Source organism: Schistocerca gregaria, chromosome X (genome assembly GCF_023897955.1).
Source record: "Schistocerca gregaria isolate iqSchGreg1 chromosome X, iqSchGreg1.2, whole genome shotgun sequence".
Taxonomy (NCBI): Eukaryota; Metazoa; Arthropoda; class Insecta; order Orthoptera; family Acrididae; genus Schistocerca; species Schistocerca gregaria.
Window position 1 is genome coordinate 648,760,233 of NC_064931.1, and position 23,977 is coordinate 648,784,209.

Genomic DNA, 23,977 nt, shown 5'->3' on the forward strand with positions numbered 1-23,977 from the left:
CTAGAGTTAAAAGTCTGTTTGAGCTAGGTTTGTAGGAGACAGCTGTCATATCTGCTGAAAATAAGAAAAATGTTTAGTCTCCCCTGCTGTGGTATTTCAAGTCCACAAACTCTGTTGGAAGTCCTTTTTATTTTCTTTATTATTCCTACAACAGTTAAACCATAATCAGCTTGTAGTTCCACCACAAGAGGCACACTCACAAACCAGTTGTCCACGGTAATATTTCTGTATGAGCCCTTCATGTTACCGAAGGATTGTTCTACAAAATGGTCAACAACTGCCACCCCATCTGGAGTTGTTCCTTTCACAAGATATGGAATAGCCTTTATCATGTAGTTATTAGCATTGCCACAAATCATGACAAGTTTCAGGCCATATTTGTTTGGCTTATTGTTCATGTAAACCATAAAAGGATATCTTCCACAAAAGCCAATGAGCTGTTCATCAGTGCCGCAGTAAGAACTTGGCTTATAGTTTGTCATACAGTTAGTCACAAATGCTTCCTGCATATGTTTGATTGATGTCAGTTTACTTCCCTTCCTCTGCTCTTCCCTGGTTTCTCCGTCATCAAATCTAGTGCAGTATATTAGGAACATAAACCTGTCTCCAGACATAGTGGCACAATAATAATCACCACAGAAGGCGCTATTAAATACTAATCTAGCAAATAGCTGACTATCTTTCATAACAGCTGAGGGACTCAAGATAACAATCAATGCTTGAAATTCTTACTTACAGGTATCCCTTAGTGTAGCATTCATTATTTTGTAGTTTTATGTCATTCTATTTGTTCTTAGAACAATCTCATTTTTGATATCTTCAGTCAAAAGGAGGTGGAACACTTCAGTGGATGAGGATCAGTGTTTTTTGTGCCTCCAGATCTTTGGTAATATATTTTTAATTGGTATTTTCCCACCTTGCATAATTGGTTGTGTTTTCCAGTAGTAACATGCTTTCCCAGTGAATTCGTTATTCTCAGCTACTAAAAGAGTAGTAGCCACAGCTTGTTCTTCATTATAAGATATAAGAAAGGTACTTCTCGAGCTACTTCTCTTTCTTTTTTTAATGGTAGGTGCAGACAAATGTCTCTTCGTTTTGTTGTTCCCTCTTTCAATCTCTTGGAGTCTATATAATGGATTTTCATCTTCATCGTTTTCTTCCTCATCTGGGGAAAAGTCAGGATCCTCATGACTGCATTGACAATCTAACACATTCTGTCTTCTTCATCATTGCTTGGGACCCTCTCCATTACACTGCAAACACAGTAATGTTTAGCCCACTGATGCTCAGTGCTTACAAATATTGTATGCCACCTTCATAGAGTAAACATTTAAACTGAAATGTTGTTTCACAGATTTATATAGTACACACAAGTGCTAAAACTCCCAAGCAACACACATAACTTCTAACAACCATTGACACTAATGGCACATATTCTTTACATAGACAGATTTTCTATAAACTCTGTATGTAAATTTGATGTAGTGAATTCGCCTTTTGACCCCATTGTTGACATTTCAGCTATTGGTCATGTCTGTTCCTACTGGATTTCATTTCCTTACTGCATGCTTGAAGCATTTAACGTGACACAGACATATGTTGCAGATGATGGTTATGGAACTATAACTTGTAGTGTACCACTGTACATGCATATTACATAGTATTAGTGTTCTAAAGTTAAATCAGATACTGAAAACTATAAGGTTGGCTTTGCTCTGTTCTTTTAGATCCTTTGTTGCTTCCAGGAGTAATGAATGTGGTATCATCTGTGTAAGGAACAGATATGCATGGTATGATACTGGGCAGGTCAAACACATAAAGCGTAAACAATAAAGGAACAAGCATAGAACCTTGAGGCAACTCTCTTAAAATATTTAGGAATCAAGAGCTTTTATCGTTAAAGTATACCACCAACTTCCTATTGCCAAATTATGATTCTATAAGCAACAGTTCTAAATCTTTAGAGCCAGAGCATCACTGCCTGGCTTACTCTTACTTTTCTCCCTTTCCGTCTTTTCTTTCTTTCTTGTTTTTCTGTCTCTCTTCCTCTCACCCCTAACCGAGTGATTTAGTACAATGATTAAGACTCTGGTCTCATATTCATGGAAAGTGGGGTTAAAACCTCTGTGTAGTCACATAGATTATATCAGAATCCTTTGAAAATACCACAGCCTATTCATTTCAATTTGCCATTCCAAAAGAACACGTGTCTTGTCTCCAAAGACCTTGATGAGATGTCACACTGTAATTTGTTTTCATTCCTCATCCTCTTCCTCTTCCTTTGTCATATTTTAGAGACTGTCCAATGTCATTTAGAAAGCAAGTTGTGTACAGGAGACTAATGTTGTGCAAAGAAATCCATTTATTTATTTATGCAGTTATTCACAGGTTACATGTTTAATAATTAATTAATAAATTTCAATTTGCAGATTTGGACAAACTGGCGCCAACATTTTCTGGCAAAAAAACACCAAACATGAGGAGGGCACATGCTGGTACAGTATTTTGTTTCAAACCACGATACTTAAGTCTAAGGCATTTTTTTTTTTGGATGCTTTGAGTTGTTGGTGCCTAACCTACATTTTCATGGAAATGAGATATTTAGTTTCAGGGATTCAGCATTACTGGAAAGTCAGCATACAATATAATGAACATAACTTTCTTGTATTGTGGCTATAAAAGAATTACAAACCATTTAATAAAATATAAGTATAACAACACCATTTCATAAATAAATTTGTAATAATACTGTACTTTCAAAAGACTGACTTGTATGAAGGACATCTTGGATTGTCCATTTGTACTGTGTCAGCCACAGCATAGTTTACAGAAAAAAAGGAACACTTAATTGAGAACCATTACTATGGTTGTCATAGATAAGCATCGGTGATATGTTCAGTGATAAATTTCTTATGAAAATTGTTTTGCTTTCTGGTACATACTGTGCTTTGCACTTAGTAATCTCTCCATGTTTATATGCAGATGGGATTGCTAGCATATGTTACACACTTTCACCCAATACAGTTCTGTGTCATAATCTTTTAGGACAATACAGCTAAGTCAACAGATTATGTATTCCACAGAAACACAAATATAAGGATGTTGTGTAAATACAATGGAACATATTGTTGAAACTTTACAGGTACCTGGGGTTCTTGTACAGAAGTCAATACATTGGGATTAGTAACAGGGACAAATTAAGGCAGAACTGTACAGTTCACTACCACAATACTATAAATAAAAACAATTTCCACATGGACAATGTGTCTATGTTTCTGAATGGAATTTTATATTCTGGTACAAAAATTAACAACTTACTGAAAGAAATTAGGAAGAAAATTGAAAATCCCAGATATTCAAAAACAAAGTAGAAGAATGTCTGAAGAAATTTCAGGCTTGCAGCCAGTCATCATCAACTATACTCCATATGTTTCAACTGGCCACCTGCCAGTCATCCTCAGCTGAACCACCAAAGATTGATGGCTGTCTTGCAGATGACTGGAAGATGCCCAGTCGAAATCTCGTGCAGTATAAAGTTGATGACGACTGTCAGTGAGCCCCAAATTTCTTAGAATACTCCATTTTAAAATTCACAAAGTAAAAGAATACCTCATTAGCCGCTCTTCCTACAATTTATCAGAATATTTGGGCTCAAGACTGTAAATACCACTCCAGTGTTTGTATTAAACATAGCCAACAGTGCACTGTGTAAAGTTACAGAAATACTTTGTTTTAAGTATTAGACAAAATCAGTAGTTTAGCAGTAGAAGATGAAGAGCAGTGGCCTTTTTTTCTTTTTCTTTTTTTAAGCAACTATTGTTTTCCTAAGATACATGAAGTAATCCAGAATTAATTCCCATAGTTATCAGTATGAATCGATCAGTGCTAGTCATAATTTGTTGTTTGTATACTTGACAGAAGTAGCCAGTAGTGGCTGCTTCTGGCTATTCATGTATAACTGATTCCTTCCATGCTCCTGAAGGCTCTCCTTCATGACAAGATTTATGAAACATATTAGGTGAATCAATGAGTCAGTTATTTTCATGGCCTAACTTTTACAAATTTACATGTTTTAAATTATATTTAATGAAAAGTTTGCTGTTTCAATTTACGGCACTGATAGCTGATAAATGTCAGAACAGTTTACCTTTTGCTCATCTGCATTTTTCTTTTTTAAATTTTTTATATAGGCTCTTGAAACTGAGGATGAGAATGTCCTGTGTAGTAATTTTGTTAACAAGAGATTATATTATTCCTTTGTGACTATGTCACAGATTATCAGTGTATAATGTGTATTGGTGATGAGATTTTTCTTTTTTTTTCTCATTCAAAAAACTGGTACAGTTAGAAAAACTATGACAAGGAATTTTTCAAAAGTTATCTTTAATTACCTTTATTTGTCGAGCCAAACAAAAATATAAAATGTTTTGCATTCTGCAGGAATCACTAAACAAATTAAGAATTTTTGTAATATCAGCAACAAAGCTTATTTGGTGATAAAATCTTCTTGGGTTTATTTGTTTCTGAAAACATGATACAATTTTTCAGACATTCCTAGATGACACATTTTCACTTGGACATTCATGTACTTCACACTTGAATAATCATCATTAATAACAAGATTATACATACAGAAAAAATGCTTATGATACAATACTCCAGTCATTAATATTTTTACAGTTAAATTGCCTGCAAATTGAACAGCGGTACTTATTGAATATGATACTTAATCGTGCTTCCTTAATGGTTCCTGGGTTTGTCTTCTTCACATCTGCTTGCTGCAAAGTGAATGTGATGCTCCATTCTCACTTGTTTCTTCTAGAACATTGTACCAAGGAATTGTGTTGACTTTTCAGTTTATCACTTTTATAACTAGTATTGTTCATTAGGTTTTGAGAATATAGATTAGATTGATTAAAAGTTTGCTGGCATTCATATAGATTTTGTAACCTTACATTTAGTTTCACTAATATGATACTACAGGGTCTCCATGGCATTATTGTGACTTTTATGCAGGAAGTTTCTTTAGGAAATGACTTCTTGTTCAGGATTTGCCTCAATATGAGATATGCTAACCCTTTTTTTTCAAGATATTTTCTAATAGAAGAAAGTCAGTAGAAGATTGGAATAAATAAATACCCTGATAATGCTTGGTATGTATGTATTTATTTATCCATGAAATCATGTTCGTGGTTTGAGATACAAAACACAGCAGTACATAGTTGAATGAGCATAAACCTTTTTGCGATGTAGCTTCCTAAATATATATGCACTTCAAAGGGCAGAATATACATACATTTTCATTACATTAGGTTCTAAGCAGTGTTCTTCTTCTTACAATACAAAGTCAACATGGGAATTATTATTCAACGTTATTTCACATTAATGGTTCATACATTTTGGACAAAATTAAAGTTTTACAAGACATAAGTTATGCATGGGACAGGTAATATTCCCAGTTCTTTAAAGATTGGCTTGATAGGTGTTTTTGGTGGTACTCATATCATGATCTTGACAATTAATTTTTGCATAACAAATATTTGCTTGTGCATTGACACCCAGAAAGGAATGACATTATGAGATTACTGTGTTACCTAGTGCAAAGTACACAGTTTTAATGGTAGTCAAGTCAAACTTTTGACTAAGAATTCTAAACGCATAGCAGTGGTTACTCAGTTAACTACTTTTTTTTATCTTAGGGTTTTAGTTCCATTGCGAATGTATCCTGTGTCATGAAAGTACTATGTTTTCACAATATTGCCAGCTCCATTTTCTGTTTTTAATTTAGTTCTTGGCTTACGAAATAGATTGTGTGTACTGTAGTTTCTTTTTGTCTTTAATAGATATATCTTTCATTACATAATCTGCCTTAAAATAGGTATCAGATGTCTGCTCTTTTCTTTCTTGAGGTATCTTATCCTTGCATCTCTTAGGACAATACAAGGTTTCTCTCAAACACAATTCAGCTGGAACATGCTTACCAGTTGTTGAAGCACACGTAACACCTTCCTGATGATTAAGTTTTCTCATACACTTTTTTGCATTGAGCAAGTTTGCAGTTCTTCCTGTGATGAACTGCCTTCTCCTGATCAACCATAATATTTAGTTACATTGTTATCATTAATTTTGTTGGCACTTAAAAATTCTCACCTGCTTCTGAAAAACAGCTCATGGCATTAAAAAAGATAAGATCAAACTTTTCTAAACCATATGTCAGTTTATTTGGTCATGTGACAAATTGATTATAGCCTGTGTGTGCAAGATACAGTCATAGTCCTCCCACAGTACCGTTTACAGAGTTCTGATTATACTACTCTTTCATTGGAGAGCAGATAGTATCAGCATTCTATTTCCTAGTAGCCATCATTTTGCTCCCATTTAAGTTCTCCCGGCATATCTTTTATATTTTTGTGTGGCCTATACCGACCAGTTATGATACTAGCAGCATGTGTCTAAATTTATTCAGTTTCTGCTCTTGTGCCTACTGTTATAACTTCAAGTGGAACAAATATATTTCAAGGAAGATGCAATACATGAAAGTCACAGATCAAGTAAACAGAGTAAGCCGTGTGTATACTTAACAGTCAAATCATAACTGAGTCCGAGTCTAGCGGCCGCTGGCTGGCTGGCCACTTAGGTGGCGCTGCTGCTGCATGGCTGGCAGACAGCGCCGCATGTAGAGGACACGTGTAACTGCACGGCGGCACTTTGAAAGATCGGCAAGTCACAACACCTACTTGATAGCGGCTCCAAACACTGGAACAATAGTCTAGAGTTGGTTGCACTAGCATCTTCCTTGCAATTTATTGTACAGATGCACTGCACTTTCTCAGAATCCTTCCAACAGATTTAAGTATTTCACATTGCCCAATACTGATTATAGGTGATAATCCCATTTTCATGTTCCTTTCTGGTATTACCCCTAAATATTCATACAATTTGACTTTCTCAAGACAAACACCACCAATTTTATAATCAGATTCTATACTGTTCTTTCTCTTTCTTATAGGCATGATGTACATTTATTCACATTTAAGGAGAGCTATCAGTCATTACACAAACTGGAAATTTTGTTTAACTCTTTGTGCAGTTCATTAAGACTGTCCAACTTTTCATATACACAACTGTATCATCAGTGAACAATCTTACAGTGCTGCTAATCCTCTTTGGTTACTTGTTTATGTTCTTAGAAAATATTATGGAGGTCCTATCATGCTTCCTCATGGCATACCTAATGTTACGTTCATTTCTGTGGAACATTTGCCATCCAGTATAACACCGGTTTCTTGATATAAATTTTTTTCTGAGTATTTTACTGTGTCATAATGTAAAAGAGTGCACTGTTTTCTGTTAGTCAAATATTCCTCAAGCCAATCATATATTTGTGAAGATATTTCATATGATCATATCTCGGTTAGTAGTTGACAATATAGTAGTGTCAAATGCCTTACTGAAATCTAGGAACATAGAATCCTCACTTGCATATATTGATTTCAAGGTGTCATTTATGAATGAAGACAGCTGTGTTTCAGATGAGCAATTATTTTTTTAATACCTGCTGATTCTTTGGGAGAAGCTAATTTTCCTCTGGGAACATCATAATTCTTTGGCTTAGAATATGCTCTAGGATCCTGCAAGTAATTGACGTTAGCAATATTGGTTTATCTGTTACCTTTTTTTAAAGTAATGTGACTTGTGCTCTTTTTCAGTGACACGGGACTATTTGCTGCACAAGCGATTGTCCATAATTATGATCAAGGAAAGGAGCTTATTCAATGTAAAATCTAACTGGTATTCCATCAGTGTCTGATGCTATATTTGTTTTAAGTAATTTTAATTGTTTCTTAATACTGGGGGAGGGAGAGGGGTACCAGTATCAAGTTCATTCATTTGTGAATCTGTATGGCAATCAAACATTGAACCAAGAAATTGATTGATGAATTCTTCTCAGCTTATCGGTCGAGTGGTGGTGTCGTCTTGTCGCAATGTTTCGATGAGTTTCATACCCATCACCTTCTGGCGAAGTGTTGGGATGCTGTGTTCTGAATATATGCAAAACCATGGCATCAATAAAATACAGAAAGCAAAGTTGATTGATTGAGATTCACAACTGCTTGGAGCTGTTGGAGAGCATATCTGAAGCAATCTGTTGAAAAATTATATGAATACAGAGATGCGCAACACACTAAATCTTGTTCTTTCAAGAATTTGTGACAATCCCTTTTCACTTGCTCACTTCGTCAATAGTTACTCCTCTCCTTGCCAGATATGGAATGTTTCATAATTAATGGTAATTGCTTGGGGGGAGTTCATCAATCACAATAGATTGATGGGTTTAGTTTAATATATTTTTTCTCAAAAACTATTATTATATTGTAGTAACAACATGAATGCTACGATCTTGGATGAAATTCTGTATGTGCAAGTTATTGTTCAATTTCATTCTGACATGCAGCCAGAAAATTTGTACTTCCTCTGACCAACTGTTAACCACCAACTGTATCTGTAGACTCCTCTTTAAAGGCTGGCACATGCTCAAAATCAAGCAACCATAAAACTCTTTCCTTAGCCCAGAAATGCTAACCACACGTTCTTGCTCCTCGCAGTAGTAGTATTTGTTCTTGTATTGACTGAAATGCACAACAGTGACCTCACAGGGTCTGAGCATCTAACATAAAATTAAATAGTATGGCAACAGGCATGAGTTGACAAGTTAGTTCAATTAGCTGGAGGCATAGTTCACATGTTATAGTCGTAGCCTCAAAACTATGGCATTACTTCCTGTGCAGAAAAATAATGGTACCCTCTTGTTTTGCCAACAGAGTGTGTGAACAAGTTATGGACTCTTTCTTCTGATATTCATGTCTTCTGATGTTTTTGGTGACATATCAGTGGTCTTGTTCTCAGGTAATTATTCTTACCATCCAGTGATATCAATGGGCCGGAACTTATCCTCGTGTCAGTAGTAACTTAGGTGGTGTTAGAATCCATGAACATCCTAAGTTTAGGGTCATTGTAAAGGCAAGCATAAAAATTGTTGACAGTGTTCTGCTCTTTGCTCAGTTCTACAGGCTGTCAAAGTGTTCACACCCAGTCGTCACCAAACCCCAATCCAAAATATTTCAGAACCTCCTTTGATGTGAAGACCTTAATATCTAGACTCAAGACCTCCTGAGATTATCATTATTGTATGTAAGTGTAGAATATCTTGCATGATATTGATGTCAGTTATCAGCCTTATCTTTTATCATGTAAAGTTAAGTCAGATGTTAAAGAACAAATGTGTACATCAGCTGTACCTTACAGTCATGCACTAAGAGAAGGGATGTAAATTGTTAAGGTATCTTGTTTGGCTTTTGTTTTGGGAAATCTCATGAATTTCAGTACTGTCTCCCACTTATTCTACTTATCAGTGATGTGCATGTTCAGTATGCCCAATGGCTTATGTTGCAACATTTGGTTACAGAATTTGTTTGGGAGTAATAGATAGTCACTGGGTATGAATAACCTCTGATAAAGGCTTGTACTGAAAAATTTTACCTTGCTGCAGTAGCAAATAAATTAAGAACTTGCACTTCAGTATGTCAGCTGCCACAATCAATTGGGCTTCTTATGACTATTTCTGAGCAGTGTAGTATACCTACTTCAGTAATTTTTGTAACTAATAATAATTTCCCATGATGTAATTGGGAATCATCCAAAGAGCACATTTATAGTTCTATCAAATGCATTGTGCCTTTCGATATTGGTATGACACTCCCAGTTGGCCAACTAAACGGAAGAAATTCCCCAACCCATTGTTTATTTATTATTTTTTATTATTTATTTATTATAAAGTACACCCACTTCTGTTGCATGTTATTTCTTCCTAAGGCATTCCATGTCTGACATTCTCAACCATTTTATACACAGTGAACACCTCTGAATAAATGTGGCCAGTAAAATCATTTATTGATTGTGCCGTAAATCTTAAGAGGCCCTAGATGACTAGCTGTTGGTGTTATTGAGATACTGTTCAACTTTAAGTTTTTGGGTTTACAGATGTCACACAGTTGTCTCTAACATATCTCTTAACAAAGCACCCCACCTTTTTTTCTTATTATACCATATAAAGTACTATTCAAGGCATGGTGGCAGCTTTGAATCTGCATTCTGATGTTTAGTTTCCCATTCAGTGCTGCAGAATTTCTTGATAATCTCTTTTTAGATTTCATCCACTCATGTGCACCACAATAATGCCATTCCCCTGGAGATTTCAAGCCCCTCTTTCAGGATGGCCAGGATTATGCTTTAAATGACAAATAATGTAAATGGTGCTCTATAATGACAACTAAAAAATAAGGTGTTACAGGTTATTGATGACCTAAATAATAGCCAGTATTCGTTCTCCACCATTGAATAGTTTCAGCTTTATGCAGAGTTAGGGAGGCATGTGCCATTACTGTGTCATTTTCTATAACCAGGTCTGGAAAAATATCACTTCACAGCAGTATACCATTTGGATATCATCCTTACACCCAAAATATTTTAAATATTATGGAGTAACAATTTCTGCATTGGTCAGAATATAATACAAAAGTTTTTAATAAATTGGTCATTATAAATTACTACATAAAACAATGACATTGGCAAGGAGGACTTTTCTAAAACCATTTAAGTATGTACAACACAGGACTGATGCTGACACAAGCAAACGATGACAGTAGGTGACTAATACAATGGTTCTGCTAGAAAGTGTCTGTTTTGAGATGTTACTCTCAGCTTCAGATAAGTGTATTTTGTGTTTCTGTGGTATTGTAGGTCAATATGTCTGGACCAAGCTCTTCAGTTGATTGGAATTGTCTTGAGAGTGGTAGTAAGTTCATCCGGTGTTCCAGTGATCATTGAGCAAGTAGGGGGGGGGGGGGGATTGTTATTTTTGTGTTGGTGCATGTTGCATAATACTGTTAGGCAAGTGTCATCTACAGAATAGTATTGTTTATTGAGCTTTATTGTTCAAATGTATTAAGTAAAATATTGTACTAAAATCTTTGTTTTGGACTGTTTATCACCAATGGAGATTCATTTATGAAGAGCCTACTGCTCCATTTTCAACACTAAAAGAGTGAAAAGCTGTATTCAAATATGTCCTTACTTCCCTTAAAGATGATCCACATTAAGGACTTGCCACTCTGCAGTCACTGATGTAAATATAAAAAAAATAGCACACTATGAAATTGTGTAATCAGCAGTTAAATGTTTATGAAGCAGCTGACATTGTATTCATACCAGAAGGGAAAGTATGGTCTATTTTATATGAATTAAATGTAAGAAATCTTGAATGTTAGCCAAAAGAAAATGAGAAAAGAATTGTCAGAAATGTTTAAACTGTTGTAAAAGGAATGTAAGTAATTTTGTGCCCTAATTTTTTATTGTGTATGAGACACGACTTGATTACTCTGTGCTAAAATGAACAACTGCCAAAGCAGTGAATGAAAACTGGTGGCTCTGTGCCAAAAAAGATGAGCTTGAAGTCATTTTTCAGAGAGGTATTAATGGAAACATATGAGGAAAGAGGCTATGGTTGCAATAGAAAGGGAAAAAAAAAAACCTTTTCACCAGGAAAATGCAACAGTCCACTCAGGTACTTCAGTAATGGCAAAGCTGCGCTCAGTTTGAAGTAAAACTTGTTGGGTACCAGACTTGGTACCCTCTAACTCAGACCTTCTTTTGCATCTAAAAAAGTACTACACAGACATTATGGGAACTATTCATTGCAAAAATGTTGGACAGAGTGAATTGATCTAAAAGATGACTATATTGAGAAATAAACACACATGGCTCTGTGCAGACCATGTACTGATTACTGTCATAACAAAGTGCATTAAATTCATTGATAAAACAACTGGCTTTTACAGTATACACTGACAAAAAAAAAAAAAAAAAATCGCAATATCAAGAAGGAGTTGTCTGAAATAGATGAAAGTTGGTAGGCATGTTTCTACATTTGAAGGAGGATGTCTCTTCAAATTTTGCACCAGTCACATAAGAGTGGCACTAGTAGCACCACTATGAGGATGCAAATCAGGTTTGCTTCAAACACAAACTGTAATAGTCGTAAGTGGTAGCTTCCTTTGAGGTTGGGCATGGTTGTTCATGCTAGTCAAAAATGTCTTTAGTGTGACAAAGACACCATTATGAGTACCTCACTGAGTGTGAACGGCCTATGAGAAGCTGAATGTTCCTTCTGCAATATTGCAGAAAGACTTGGCAGGAATATTGATTGCTGGCAGCAGTGGCTACGAGAATGTACGGTTGCAAGAAGACCAAGCTCTGGGTGGCCACATGGCACTACCAAGAGAAAACACCATCATGTTTGACATATGGCTCTGGAACATTGTACTGCAGCAACAAATTGAGTAGCAGTTGGCACCACAGTGATACTACGAACTGTTACAAACTGGTTACTTAAAGGACAGCTCCGAGCCAGGCCCCCTGTAACCTGCATTCCAGTGACCCCAAACCACTACCATTTGCAGCTTCTGTAGTGTCAAGCGAGAGCTCATTGGAGGGCAGGTTGTTGGGGGTTTCTTGGTGTTTTCTAAAGAGAGCTGGTTCTGCTTTGGTGCCAGTAATGGTCGTGTGTCAGTTAAGAGGAGGCCAGTTGTGTGCCCGCAACCAACCTGTCTATGTGCTATACACATTGGACCTATACATGGAGCTATGGTCTGGGGTGCGATTTTGTATGACAGCAGCAGCACTCTAGAGGATATCCCACACATGCTGACTACAAATCTATGTCAATCTGGTGATTCAACCTGTTGTGCTGCCATTCGTGAATACCATTCTAGGAATGGTTTTCCAAGAGGATAACACTCACCTGCATACCGCTGTTGTAACACAACATGTGCTACAGGGTGTTGACATGTTGCCTTGGCCTGATCGATCGCCAGATCTGTCTCCAATCAAGACATCAGCAGACAACAATTTCAGCATCGTCCACAAACATCATTAACCATACCTGTATTTGCTGACCAAGTGCAACAGGTGTGGAACTCCATCCCACAAACTGACATTCGGCACTTGTACAACACAGTACATGCATGCTTGCATTCAACATTCTGGCCATTACACTGGCTATTAATGTGCCAGCATTTCACATTTACAATGGCTTATCTCTCACTTACATTAACCTGTGATCTCGCAATGTTAATCACTTAAATATGATACCTCGACAAATGTACTCCTAAAATTTCATACCTGTACTTTAATTACTCTTTGGTGTTGTGATTTCTTTTTTCTGTTAGTGTATATGTACTATATTTTAATTAAAAATCTATTAAATATGAGCTGTGCAATAAAAAAGGAATTTCAGTTTTCTGCCTGCCATATATTTTATCTGTAATTACTAATTAGATCCTGCAACACACATACTGATGTGAAACTCTGAAGCAGTCTTTTCTTCATTTTCAACAAATTTGTGTTCATCCAGAAATTTGTATTTTATTCAGTAAACATTTTACTTAAGATATTTGCCTGTACTTCACAAAATTCATAATACTGTAAATGTTGTTTTAACAGGACAATTTTATGAACCAGTTCCTACAAACGTAGACCATGGAGATATTCTGGAAGAAGAAAATGAAAAGATGACTGCACTGTTAAGAGACAAGATTCATGATTTGAAAGCTGTACGTATACTTTGAATAATGGTTTTATTTTCTATAAGAGCACAAAAATCCTCATTTTTCAAATATATTTTTAAAGCATGTAATATATTTGGAAACATTGTCACCATACAGTGAATATTGAAATGTATGTGATGTTGATAGCTACACTCCTGGAAATGGAAAAAAGAACACATTGACACCGGTGTGTCAGACCCACCATACTTGCTCCGGACACTGCGAGAGGGCTGTATAAGCAATGATCACACGCACGGCACAGCGGACACACCAGGAACCGCGGTGTTGGCCGTCGAATGGCGCTAGCTGCGCAGCATTTGTGCACCGCCGCCGTCAGTGTCAGCCAGTTTGCCGTGGCATACGGAGCTCCATCGCAGTCTTTAACACTGCTAGCATGCCTCGACAGCGTGGACGTGAACCGTATGTGCAGTTGACGGACTTTGAGCGAGGGCATATAGTGGGCATGCGGGAGTCCGGGTGGACGTACCGCCGAATTGCTCAACACGTGGGGCGTGAGGTCTCCACAGTACATCGATGTTGTCGCCAGTGGTCGGCGGAAGGTGCACGTGCCCGTCGACCTGGGACCGGACCGCAGCGACGCACGGATGCACGCCAAGACTGTAGGATCCTACGCAGTGCCGTAGGGGACCGCACCGCCACTTCCTAGCAAATTAAGGACACTGTTGCTCCTGGGGTATCGGCAAGGACCATTCGCAACCCTCTCCATGAAGCTGGGCTACGGTCCTGCACACCGATAGGCCGTCTTCCGCTCACGCCCCAACATCGTGCAGCCCGCCTCCAGTGGTGTCGTGACAGGCGTGAATGGAGGGACGAATGGAGACGTGTCGTCTTCAGCGATGAGAGTCGCTTCTGCCTTGGTGCCAATGATGGTCGTATGCATGTTTGGCACCGTGCAGGTGAGCGCCACAATCAGGACTGCATACGACCGAGGCACACAGGGCCAACACCCGGCATCATGGTGTGGGGAGCAATCTCCTACACTGGCCGTACACCTCTGGTGATCGTCGAGGGGGACACTGAATAGTGCACGGTACATCCAAATCGTCATCGAACCCATCGTTCTACGATTCCTAGACCGGCAAGGGAACTTGCTGTTCCAACAGGACAATGCACGTCTGCATGTATCCCGTGCCACCCAACGTGCTCTAGAAGGTGTAAGTCAACTACACTGGCCAGCAAGATCTCCGGATCTGTCCCCCATTGAGCATGTTTGGGACTGGATGAAGCGTCGTCTCACGCGGTCTGCACGTCCAGCACGAACGCTGGTCCAACTGAGGCGCCAGGTGGAAATGGCATAGCAAGCCGTTCCTCAGGACTACATCTAGCATCTCTACGATCGTCTCCATGGGAGAATAGCAGCCTGCATTGCTGCGAAAGGCGGATATACACTGTACTAGTGCCGACATTGTGCATGCTCTGTTGCCTGTGTCTATGTGCCTGTGGTTCTGTCAGTGTGATCATGTGATGTATCTGACCCCAGGAATGTGTCAATAAAGTTTCCCCTTCCTGGGACAATGAATTCACGGTGTTCTTATTTCAATTTCCAGGAGTGTATTTTACTGGACTCCTGTAAAGCATATTTAAAAGGGCCCAGGAAACATTCTTTTGCCCGTTAAAAGCAGAATGCATGTATTTTGTGTCTAGTTATCAGTTATAGTGACAGTGGTGAATTTATTGGAAGAATCTTAATAAAAAAAATTAAAAACAACCTCCAAATTAAATTATTATATCAATTGGGCTATAAGCTGCCATGCTGACTTTTCTGGATCATTTCATCAATTATAACATTAAATACTTGTTCTTGGTGTTCATTGTTCATGTCCAGAATGTTATCTGATGGAATACGATTTTCATTTGGAATTTGGTGTTGAAGTTTTGTTATATAATTTCTATCATGTGCCAGTCCCAGTTGGGCAACTGAAAGCAATTCAAAATAAAACCCATGTTGTTACAGCTAAATGTATCTGGCATTTGATTAATATGAGTTGAAAGCCCAACCACTCTTAGAATGCCACTTACAAATAGACATCAGTTCTTGTAACATGAAAACGTGCCAGAGGTGATTTGCCTTTATATGTAGTAAAATTTTCTTCCATGTCATCATGCACTGACTTGTGGTTGGTGATTACTGTTTATAGCCTGTCTTTATTGGGTTACTAGTCTTTGTTGGTACGGTGTATCATCTTCGCAAAAAGTACTTATGGAAGAGGAAGAGGAAGGCAGACCTCATGAGGTCACATTGACACTAAAACTGACATTGTCATTACAGTAAATTCTCAAAAAAGCAGTAAAATAATTATAGGTATTGATGTATGAAAGTTCTTGTTCAGTGTAAATACTTTTGGATTAAAGGAGACCACTCACCAAAAAGCAGAAGCATTGTGTTGTTGATAGGCACACATGAAAGAAAGCGAGCTAGAGTAATGCATACAGGAAACATACACAGTGTACTGTTAGTCCACCATGTAGGGGCAGAGGCAGCTGTGTGTGTGGTGTGCCTTTTTTTACTCTAGCTCATCAAAGGATAACTCCCAAAGCTAGCAAGTTTTCTTTCTTTTGTGCATGCCTATCAACAACCCAATGCTTCTGGTTTTTGGTCAGTGGTCTTCTTTAATCTAAAAGTAATTATAGTTACTGACATTGTTATCTGAAGACCTAGGAACCACGTAAGTCTTACATATCCTACGTTTTCTGTTATCACAGGTCTTACTCTTTCCAGGACCCTATAGTTTCCTCCTATCGCCCTCAACCCTCTTGTTCTGAAGGCAGTTGCTATGAACCCTCATCCATCTCCCAAAATTTCCATTAATTATCTACTTGCTACTGTCCTAACTACCATCATAGGTTTTTCTTTTGGTTGAGGGGGATGCTGTGAGAGAATGTGAGTGATAGTCTATCAGATCATGATGGACAAATAGTAATACTGGGAGGCAGTACAGTAGAATTATATCCAAAGGTGATCAACAAGGAATTTAGTGGTGTGGGTCTACTTTAATGCAAACTTTTAAAGACAGTCTTGAAAGCTATTGTTGCCAAAAAGTTCACATTACTCACAACTTGAATCACTTTCTTTGATAGTTTCTCATCAATTACAATATTTCAAACCAAAGTGTACTTGTGATAAGGAGTCATTTCAATGGCTAATGCTATTAAAATAGCATTTGGAAGAAAATAGAAGGTGTATCACAACATTAAAAGTAGCCCAGTTACTAAATTTCACTACATACAACACTGAGAAGTACTTGAGAATTTAATTCAACAGACTAGAACCACACATTATGCCAACTATTGATCTTTCACAACAAAACTGAAACTATATCAATTCAGTTTAAATAATTTAAGGAACAAAGGTTGCTGAGTAGTATAGCTTTATTTTTCTTAAATTATTTACATTCCTCCAGTGCTTTCCATTACAATATCAGTACTAGTTTATAAGCAAAACACTTTTTCCTGCAGTGTTGATATTTACTTTGTCAGACAGATTTCACCTTTTATGCGAAGGTCTTCATCACATAACAGGCAAAACACTACTGGGAAAATACTGCAGCATGAAAAATGTACAATTTTTATAAACAGGTGGTTAAATAGGTTATGTCGAAAATGACCACTCCAACAAACTTGAAACTGTATCCTCAGTTGTGAGAAGCATGTCAAGGCAGAAGTTGGGTGTGAAATATTTATTAATCACTTTCTGTCAACTGTTATATCCAAGTTTTATTGACCAGGAACATACACAGAACCTTAACTTCAAGGCATCTACTTTGTCTGACAGCTACATGTAACAAACACAGATGAGATGAAACACATACTTAAGTACCTGTGCAATGCATCTTTTAGATGTGGCCACTTTACAAAATGGGAAAAAGAGAGAATGTAGGGAATTGTAGGTTGATTTCCTTACTATCATTGTTTTTAAAAGTTTTTGAGTACCGTATTTACTCAAATCTAAGCTGCACTTTTTTTCCGGTTTTTGTAATCCATAAAACCACCTGCGACTTAGAATCGAGTGCAAAGTAAGCAGAAGTTCTGAAAAATGTTTGTAGGTGCCGCCACAACTTCAGCCATCGAATATATGTAGCGCTACACAGGCATGCTTTGCAGGCACAAAGATAAATACTGGCGCCAAAACCTCTGCGTCAGTAAATAAATTTTTAAAAAAGGTGTAAGACAAGCTTTTCTTCTCCGCCCCGAGTTTCGACCACTGCATTTTCATACATTATCCAACGAAGTAAATACAAATTCCATATTGTTCATCTTCGAATGTAGCAGTATTTCAATGTACTACGAAAATCCGACTGGCAAGACTGTTTGGGATGTTTGTCAATATGGCCAACTCTACATTCTGAATTTTTTCCTACCTGTGAGAAGAGATGGTTGCTAATAGGAACTTTTATGAATTGTGAATCACATGCAGTATTCTCTTCGCCATAAGAATAATATGAATATAAACATTTTGCCATGTATTCTTTCATGTTTACTGCTACCTTATTTAAATCCTGTCTGCCTAATAAACTACGAAACTAGTGTGAGACAACAGCAAACGCGGAAGAATTACAAATCATGTCATGCGTATATTCGTATTATTCTTATGCCTAATAGTGATACAGTCAGAAATGAAGCACGACGATTGACTAGATTTTTAAATCTAAGATGACTCTAATTTCCATTTTTTCGCTAATGCGACAATTCCTCTTTTTTATTGTAAGCGGCGATGGCACGCACAAAAGCAAAGCCATGCCGCGAGCAGCGACAGGTCGTAAACACGCATTATCAGAATGCAACAAACAATGCATGACACAGTACAATAATGCATTTTCAGCCTAGAGTGACGTAGACACCTACAACTAGGAGAACGACACTTATCAGATCAAAGAAAAATTAGCAATCGATTCAAACCAGATGAAGAACATGAAAAAGGAAGGGTACCCATATAAATACGAACGGAGTGCCTGACGCATAGCAATGGCTACCTGGTAAAGCTTAACTGCTAAGCTTACGACTCGAACCAAACTACTGTAGCTGTATCGTCATTCATTCGACCTAAATTGTGTCTCATATTACAAAGGACCAACTTTGTTTCGATTTGGTGGTGCAGCCTTATACTTTTCTCTCCCCTTGAATTTCGAGTCTCAAATTTCAGGTGCGGCTTAGATTCAGGAATTTTTTTTTCCTTGATTTCGAGTATCATTTTACAGGTGCGGCTTAGAGTCGAGTAAATACGGTAGGTCATTTAGAAAAAAACTAGTAACATATCTCTGTACACACTGTTTATTATCAAGCTCACAGTTTGTTTACAGGAGAGGAGTGTGAATAGAAAATGTAATTAATTCTTTTGTGTACAAGATACTTGAAGGACTGAATGAAATGTTGAGTGCAGTTAGATATCACTTTTGATTTAATGAAAGTATTTGATTGTGTGGATCATGTTAAACTATTGCATAAGTTGGAACATAGCAGAATTTGGGAAAAGCTCAGCAATATTTCATTTCACATCTAGTAAAGAGGAAGTAGAAGGCTGAAGGTTGTCCTCTAGTGGCAAAAAATTATGAGCATATTTCAGTATGACTGGGATGCATAAATCAGGGCACCATAGTGTTCTGTTTGATAGATAATACGAGTTACGTTTTAGGAAAATATTTTGTGCATAGTATCTAAAAATTTTTTAAAAAAAAGCAAAATGTGGTTTAGTTTTGCCAAGTTCCTGTATCAAGAAATGTCAATTAAATGGAATTTCAGAAGTTCACCTTAAATATGCATTCCTTCATGCACCTCTACCACAAGCTTGAATTATTTTGGAATGGGTATGACACTGTGATACCATTGGTACAATCGAACGCATGAATGCAATCAGAGACACAGTGTTCACACCCCCTCCTCTCATTGTACATCAATTACAATCATACTGGCTATTGTACTTAGATTTTTGGGCACCAGTAATTCTTATAGAAGTTAGATGTATCTCTCGACTTTGTATTTGTCATTGACAAGTCTCTTGGTAGCAGAAATTTGCAGCACCTCACTGGGAGCCATTAACATATTTATTAAGTTAAGTTTTAAATAGCAGTTAAATGTAAATGTTTAATTGAGAAAGTAATTCATATTGTGCCTTAGTAATCTGAAAAAATCAACAGCATCAACTAGTAGTAACAACTGTAAATATTCATACAACAGGAGTGAAAAATTTTTAAAATAATAGTTTCACCTACACTGTTATCAATATTTCAATCATCTGTGATGTATACTTTTTGAATATCCTTCATGGGAATCATCTTCAAGATCTGTGCAACATGTTTGAATGCAGCTATTGATTTCTTAAATGAAAATGAATGAGCAGACTCCTTACAAATCTTCACCAATTTTAGATGATTTTCCGTTTCTTGTAAGACAACCAAAACAAATAAATTTGTGGTAACACAGTATTCTATCATCAGACACATTTGGGGGGAAAAAATCTGTCTTTCATTTAGTTGCAAAGATGGAATACACCTTCATGAACAATATTCTAGTTCATCTTTTTGAATGGAAATCACACAACACCTGTAGACTACTTTAGAAAACCATGCAAACAGAACTAATTTGCTGATCATGTTGACTTACATTAATTTACAACATACAACAAAATCATCACAAAACAGGGTAGCATTGATATTACCACCATATTTGTGTCAGACCAAGAACTTTCACATTGCATTTGTAAAAGATGTCTTATATTTCATATGCACAATGTCATCATCAGTTGGTATTACAGAAGATGAAGAAGATGGTAGTTTGCAATAGATTTTCAACAGAATGTGTGTAATATTAAATAGGAATCACTTTCCTGATGTTCTGCAAAATATTTTTGTCTGTGCCTGTGACATACAGTTGTCACCTGATAATGTAAGAAACCGAAGGCCAGTTCATGACGAAGTAAATAATATGTTGCAGAACATAAGGGAATTATTTCCTATTGATGTCATATTCTGTCAAGCACAGATGGAAAATTCTGTTCATGTAAGTGCAGAATTTGTCATAATTTCAATATAAAATATGCTAAACGTCGGGATTCCTTTACTTAACTGTCAGATAATTCTGTATTTACAAGAAGTTATAAATTGATGTACTTATCCATTATATATTTATGTAGATTTTGTGTGTCTGTTTCTTTAGGTTACACTTGAAATTGGAAATGAAGTGAAATATCAGGAGAAACTTCTAAACCACATGGTATGTGTGACACTATTTTTAATTTTTTAAACTTTTCTGAGGTCTTTAATATCTGGAGTATTCTGACATTAAAATAATACTTGCATCTACTCTATTTTTACTGCACAAACCAGTTTTCACAATCAGTGCACTACCATGACATTGTTGAACATCTTTCACAATTTGAAATATATATTTGGAGCAGCTTTAGTGGATACCACCTGTTCGTTTAATGTATTGTGAAAAAACAAAACAAAAAAATCTAAAATCAATATGCTATAAAAGGAAAAAAAAAATTATCTAAAATCAATATGCTATAAGAGGAAGAGTAATAAGAAACAGTTCTCAATTGGGGGCTCTGCCAAACATTAAAATGATTGTTTCAGGAGCCTATAAAAGTCCCAGTTGTAGGTGGCAACAGAATTCTTGTACAAGTGGAAGCTTCTTGTTTTATAAGAAAAAGTTAAATGCCAAGAAAGAATAAGAATTTAATGTCCCTTTGCTGTTGAGTTCATAACCGTGTATCAAGATTTGCTTGACTAAGGATGGAGAGTGAAATTGAGTGTGGCTTTGATTATGGAACCATCCTGGTGCAGTGAGTACATAAGTTACATCCAGTTACTGGAAGAAAAATAGAACATTGTAAGGTGTCATCTTTTTCATAATTGTTGTGGATTTACTCACACACTGTCCAAAAGCCCTATTTTTTTTAATGATTTGACTGAAACCAGCATACTGACCACAATCTTATTCAAACATGATGTTACTTCAAGTGACTGTTGTGTGCTTTTCAGATAAGCAGATTCATCATATGACACAGGCCCTATTCCCAGGCTTGTGTACAGTCCTTAAAGATGACATCACATTATTACTAGAACATTACATTACATTTGGAAGACATTAAGACCAGATATAGTGTGTTAGATGAGGAGGTTAATGTATTGACTCAAATATTATTGAAACACTTTGGTAAGTTTTAAGTGTTACATTGAGAGCTTTTGCTTCTAAACCATTGCTGATATACACTAAAGGACAGTTTCCTAACAGGTTGAAATCTTTTGTGGTGCTACAGATTTCAGTAACTAGTAGAAAGTTCAGGCTATGAATTTACTTTCACCTCAAAATGTACATTAACAAAATATTTCCAAATTCATGGTATATTACATTTTGGTTGACCAGCATCTGTAACTAGGTTGTGTACACCTTTTCTCTTCTATTTCTTGCACCAGAGAAAATGTCATAGCTCTTTTGTTAGAGCTTATCCAGTTCTTAACATAAAATGTTATAGGATAGCACAATTAACTGTTTGTCTGTATAAACTTTGTTTGTCATTTGGCTGTTAATTTGGTAGGCAGGGTAGAGTTATTAGATGCATCGCAGTTTCTAAAAAATACAGATAGCTTCAACATCTTCATTTGCATATGTACTCCACAAGCCACAGATTAGTGCATCGCAGAGGGTGCCTCGTACACCTGTTAGTCATTCTCATTCCCTGAATTTCATATTGACATCTGATGTCTATTCATGAAAAGTGGGGGATGATTATGGCAGAGTGGAACATATTGGTCCCAGAGCAGTATGGAATCTCATTCACTTTAAGACATGCAGGACATGGATGGCACTACTGAGGTTGCTCCAGTATATTGTTATCTTTTTGTGGCACCTATGAATTTGAAGAAAAATATTTAATGCAGAATTACATGGCTACAAAAATAGATGGACATCCATTAGGCAACACATTGTGTATCTTTGACAGGGATGAATGAAAGGTTTTGACAAACACTCTTATGACATTCAAATTATTCTCTAACGTACTTTGGGCCATTTATTTCTCAGAGCAACTATGGCATGTCTTTAGCTGCAGTTAACACTGAGCTTGTAACAAGGAAGTGATATGGCTTCTGAATAAACACCAAAAAATACAAAGCTATTTATGAAAATACCAAATGTGGTGTCTACACTACATCATAATCAAAAGTTACACTTATTAATAATTACTTAATATTGCTCGTGGAACTTTCGCAATACGGTACAGAACAGAGATAATAAGAGTGAATATTTATTAGCCAAAGTGCAGCAGTCATTTCAGTATTAGATACTTAAAAGGTAATTTGCTTTTATGAAAATGTAACATTTAATGTTCCATTTAGTAAGCAAAATTAAAAAAAAAAGTTTTTGTTTCACTGGTAATGCCATATCAGAAAATGTATTTGCTATCACGTCTCATTTTTGAGAAAGCAGAGGCTTAATAACACACAGTACATGGGGAAGAGTATACGTCATGACTAAAGCAACTATGTGAATTCAATGATTGCAGCGTTTTTCATATTTTTCCTTTCTTTGTTTTAGGCAGATGATTTTGACAGAACAGGTGGCTTCTTGAAGAACACAATGAATCGTGTCGTTCGTCTCGGAAAAGGAAGCCATAACCATTACATATTGTATCTGTTCATTTTTTCATTTTCAGTCTTTTTTACGCTTTGGTTAGTTCTAAAGATGAGATGAGGATTGTATTTTAAAATGGAAAGCTGTACAAATATTACTAAAGGAAACAAAAATATGGCTAGTATTTTGGTTTAAACTGTGATATACATGTTTTTGTTCTCATGTGGAAGGTGGTTGTTGGCTATGGTATGCACGGAGTGTGTGTAAACTGTACTAATACCATACTGTGTGAATTCGTATTGTATTATGAATGTGTATACTGTATATGTTTCAAAATATAAAAAGTATGTTGGAAACAATGTCTGTCTTTCAGTAATTCATTATATGAGATTTTTGTGAAATCTTTTACTAGAAACGTGCAAAAAATTCAGTCATTCTTCATTTTGAGAATCTGTAATTCAGTTATTCTCCTTTGGAGCCAAATCTATTTTTATATGCTTTTTTCACATATTTTGAAGTTAGGAGATTGTTTAAAGAATTTATGTAGTGAACAATCTGCCCAGTAATAATAAAGAATTCAAGCTAGATATGCTCTAAAAAAATATGTAAAGTGTAATTAATGTAAACAGCATAGTAAGAAATGAATTAGAAAGAGCTCAACTGGCGAGCCATACATCTGCTACAAGTAAGCTGCCAGAAGACTTTTTCTTTTTTTACTGGAA

General features: G+C 36.5%; 1 protein-coding gene across 5 annotated transcripts in view; it reads left to right on the forward strand.

Moving 5' to 3' along the window:
* Nucleotides 1–23,614, forward strand: part of LOC126299041 (BET1 homolog) — a 36,803-nt gene extending 13,189 nt beyond the window's left edge. For all 5 annotated transcript variants that reach the window (XM_049990689.1, XM_049990690.1, XM_049990688.1 and 2 more), the window contains exons 2-5: nucleotides 2,430–2,495; nucleotides 13,561–13,670; nucleotides 20,835–20,891; nucleotides 23,220–23,614. In XM_049990689.1, coding sequence (XP_049846646.1) covers nucleotides 2,477–2,495; nucleotides 13,561–13,670; nucleotides 20,835–20,891; nucleotides 23,220–23,375 — 342 coding nt within the window. In that variant the 5' untranslated portion in view covers nucleotides 2,430–2,476 and the 3' untranslated portion in view covers nucleotides 23,376–23,614. The remainder of the gene's footprint in view (nucleotides 1–2,429; nucleotides 2,496–13,560; nucleotides 13,671–20,834; nucleotides 20,892–23,219) is intronic.
* The last annotated feature ends 363 nt before the right edge of the window (nucleotides 23,615–23,977 follow it).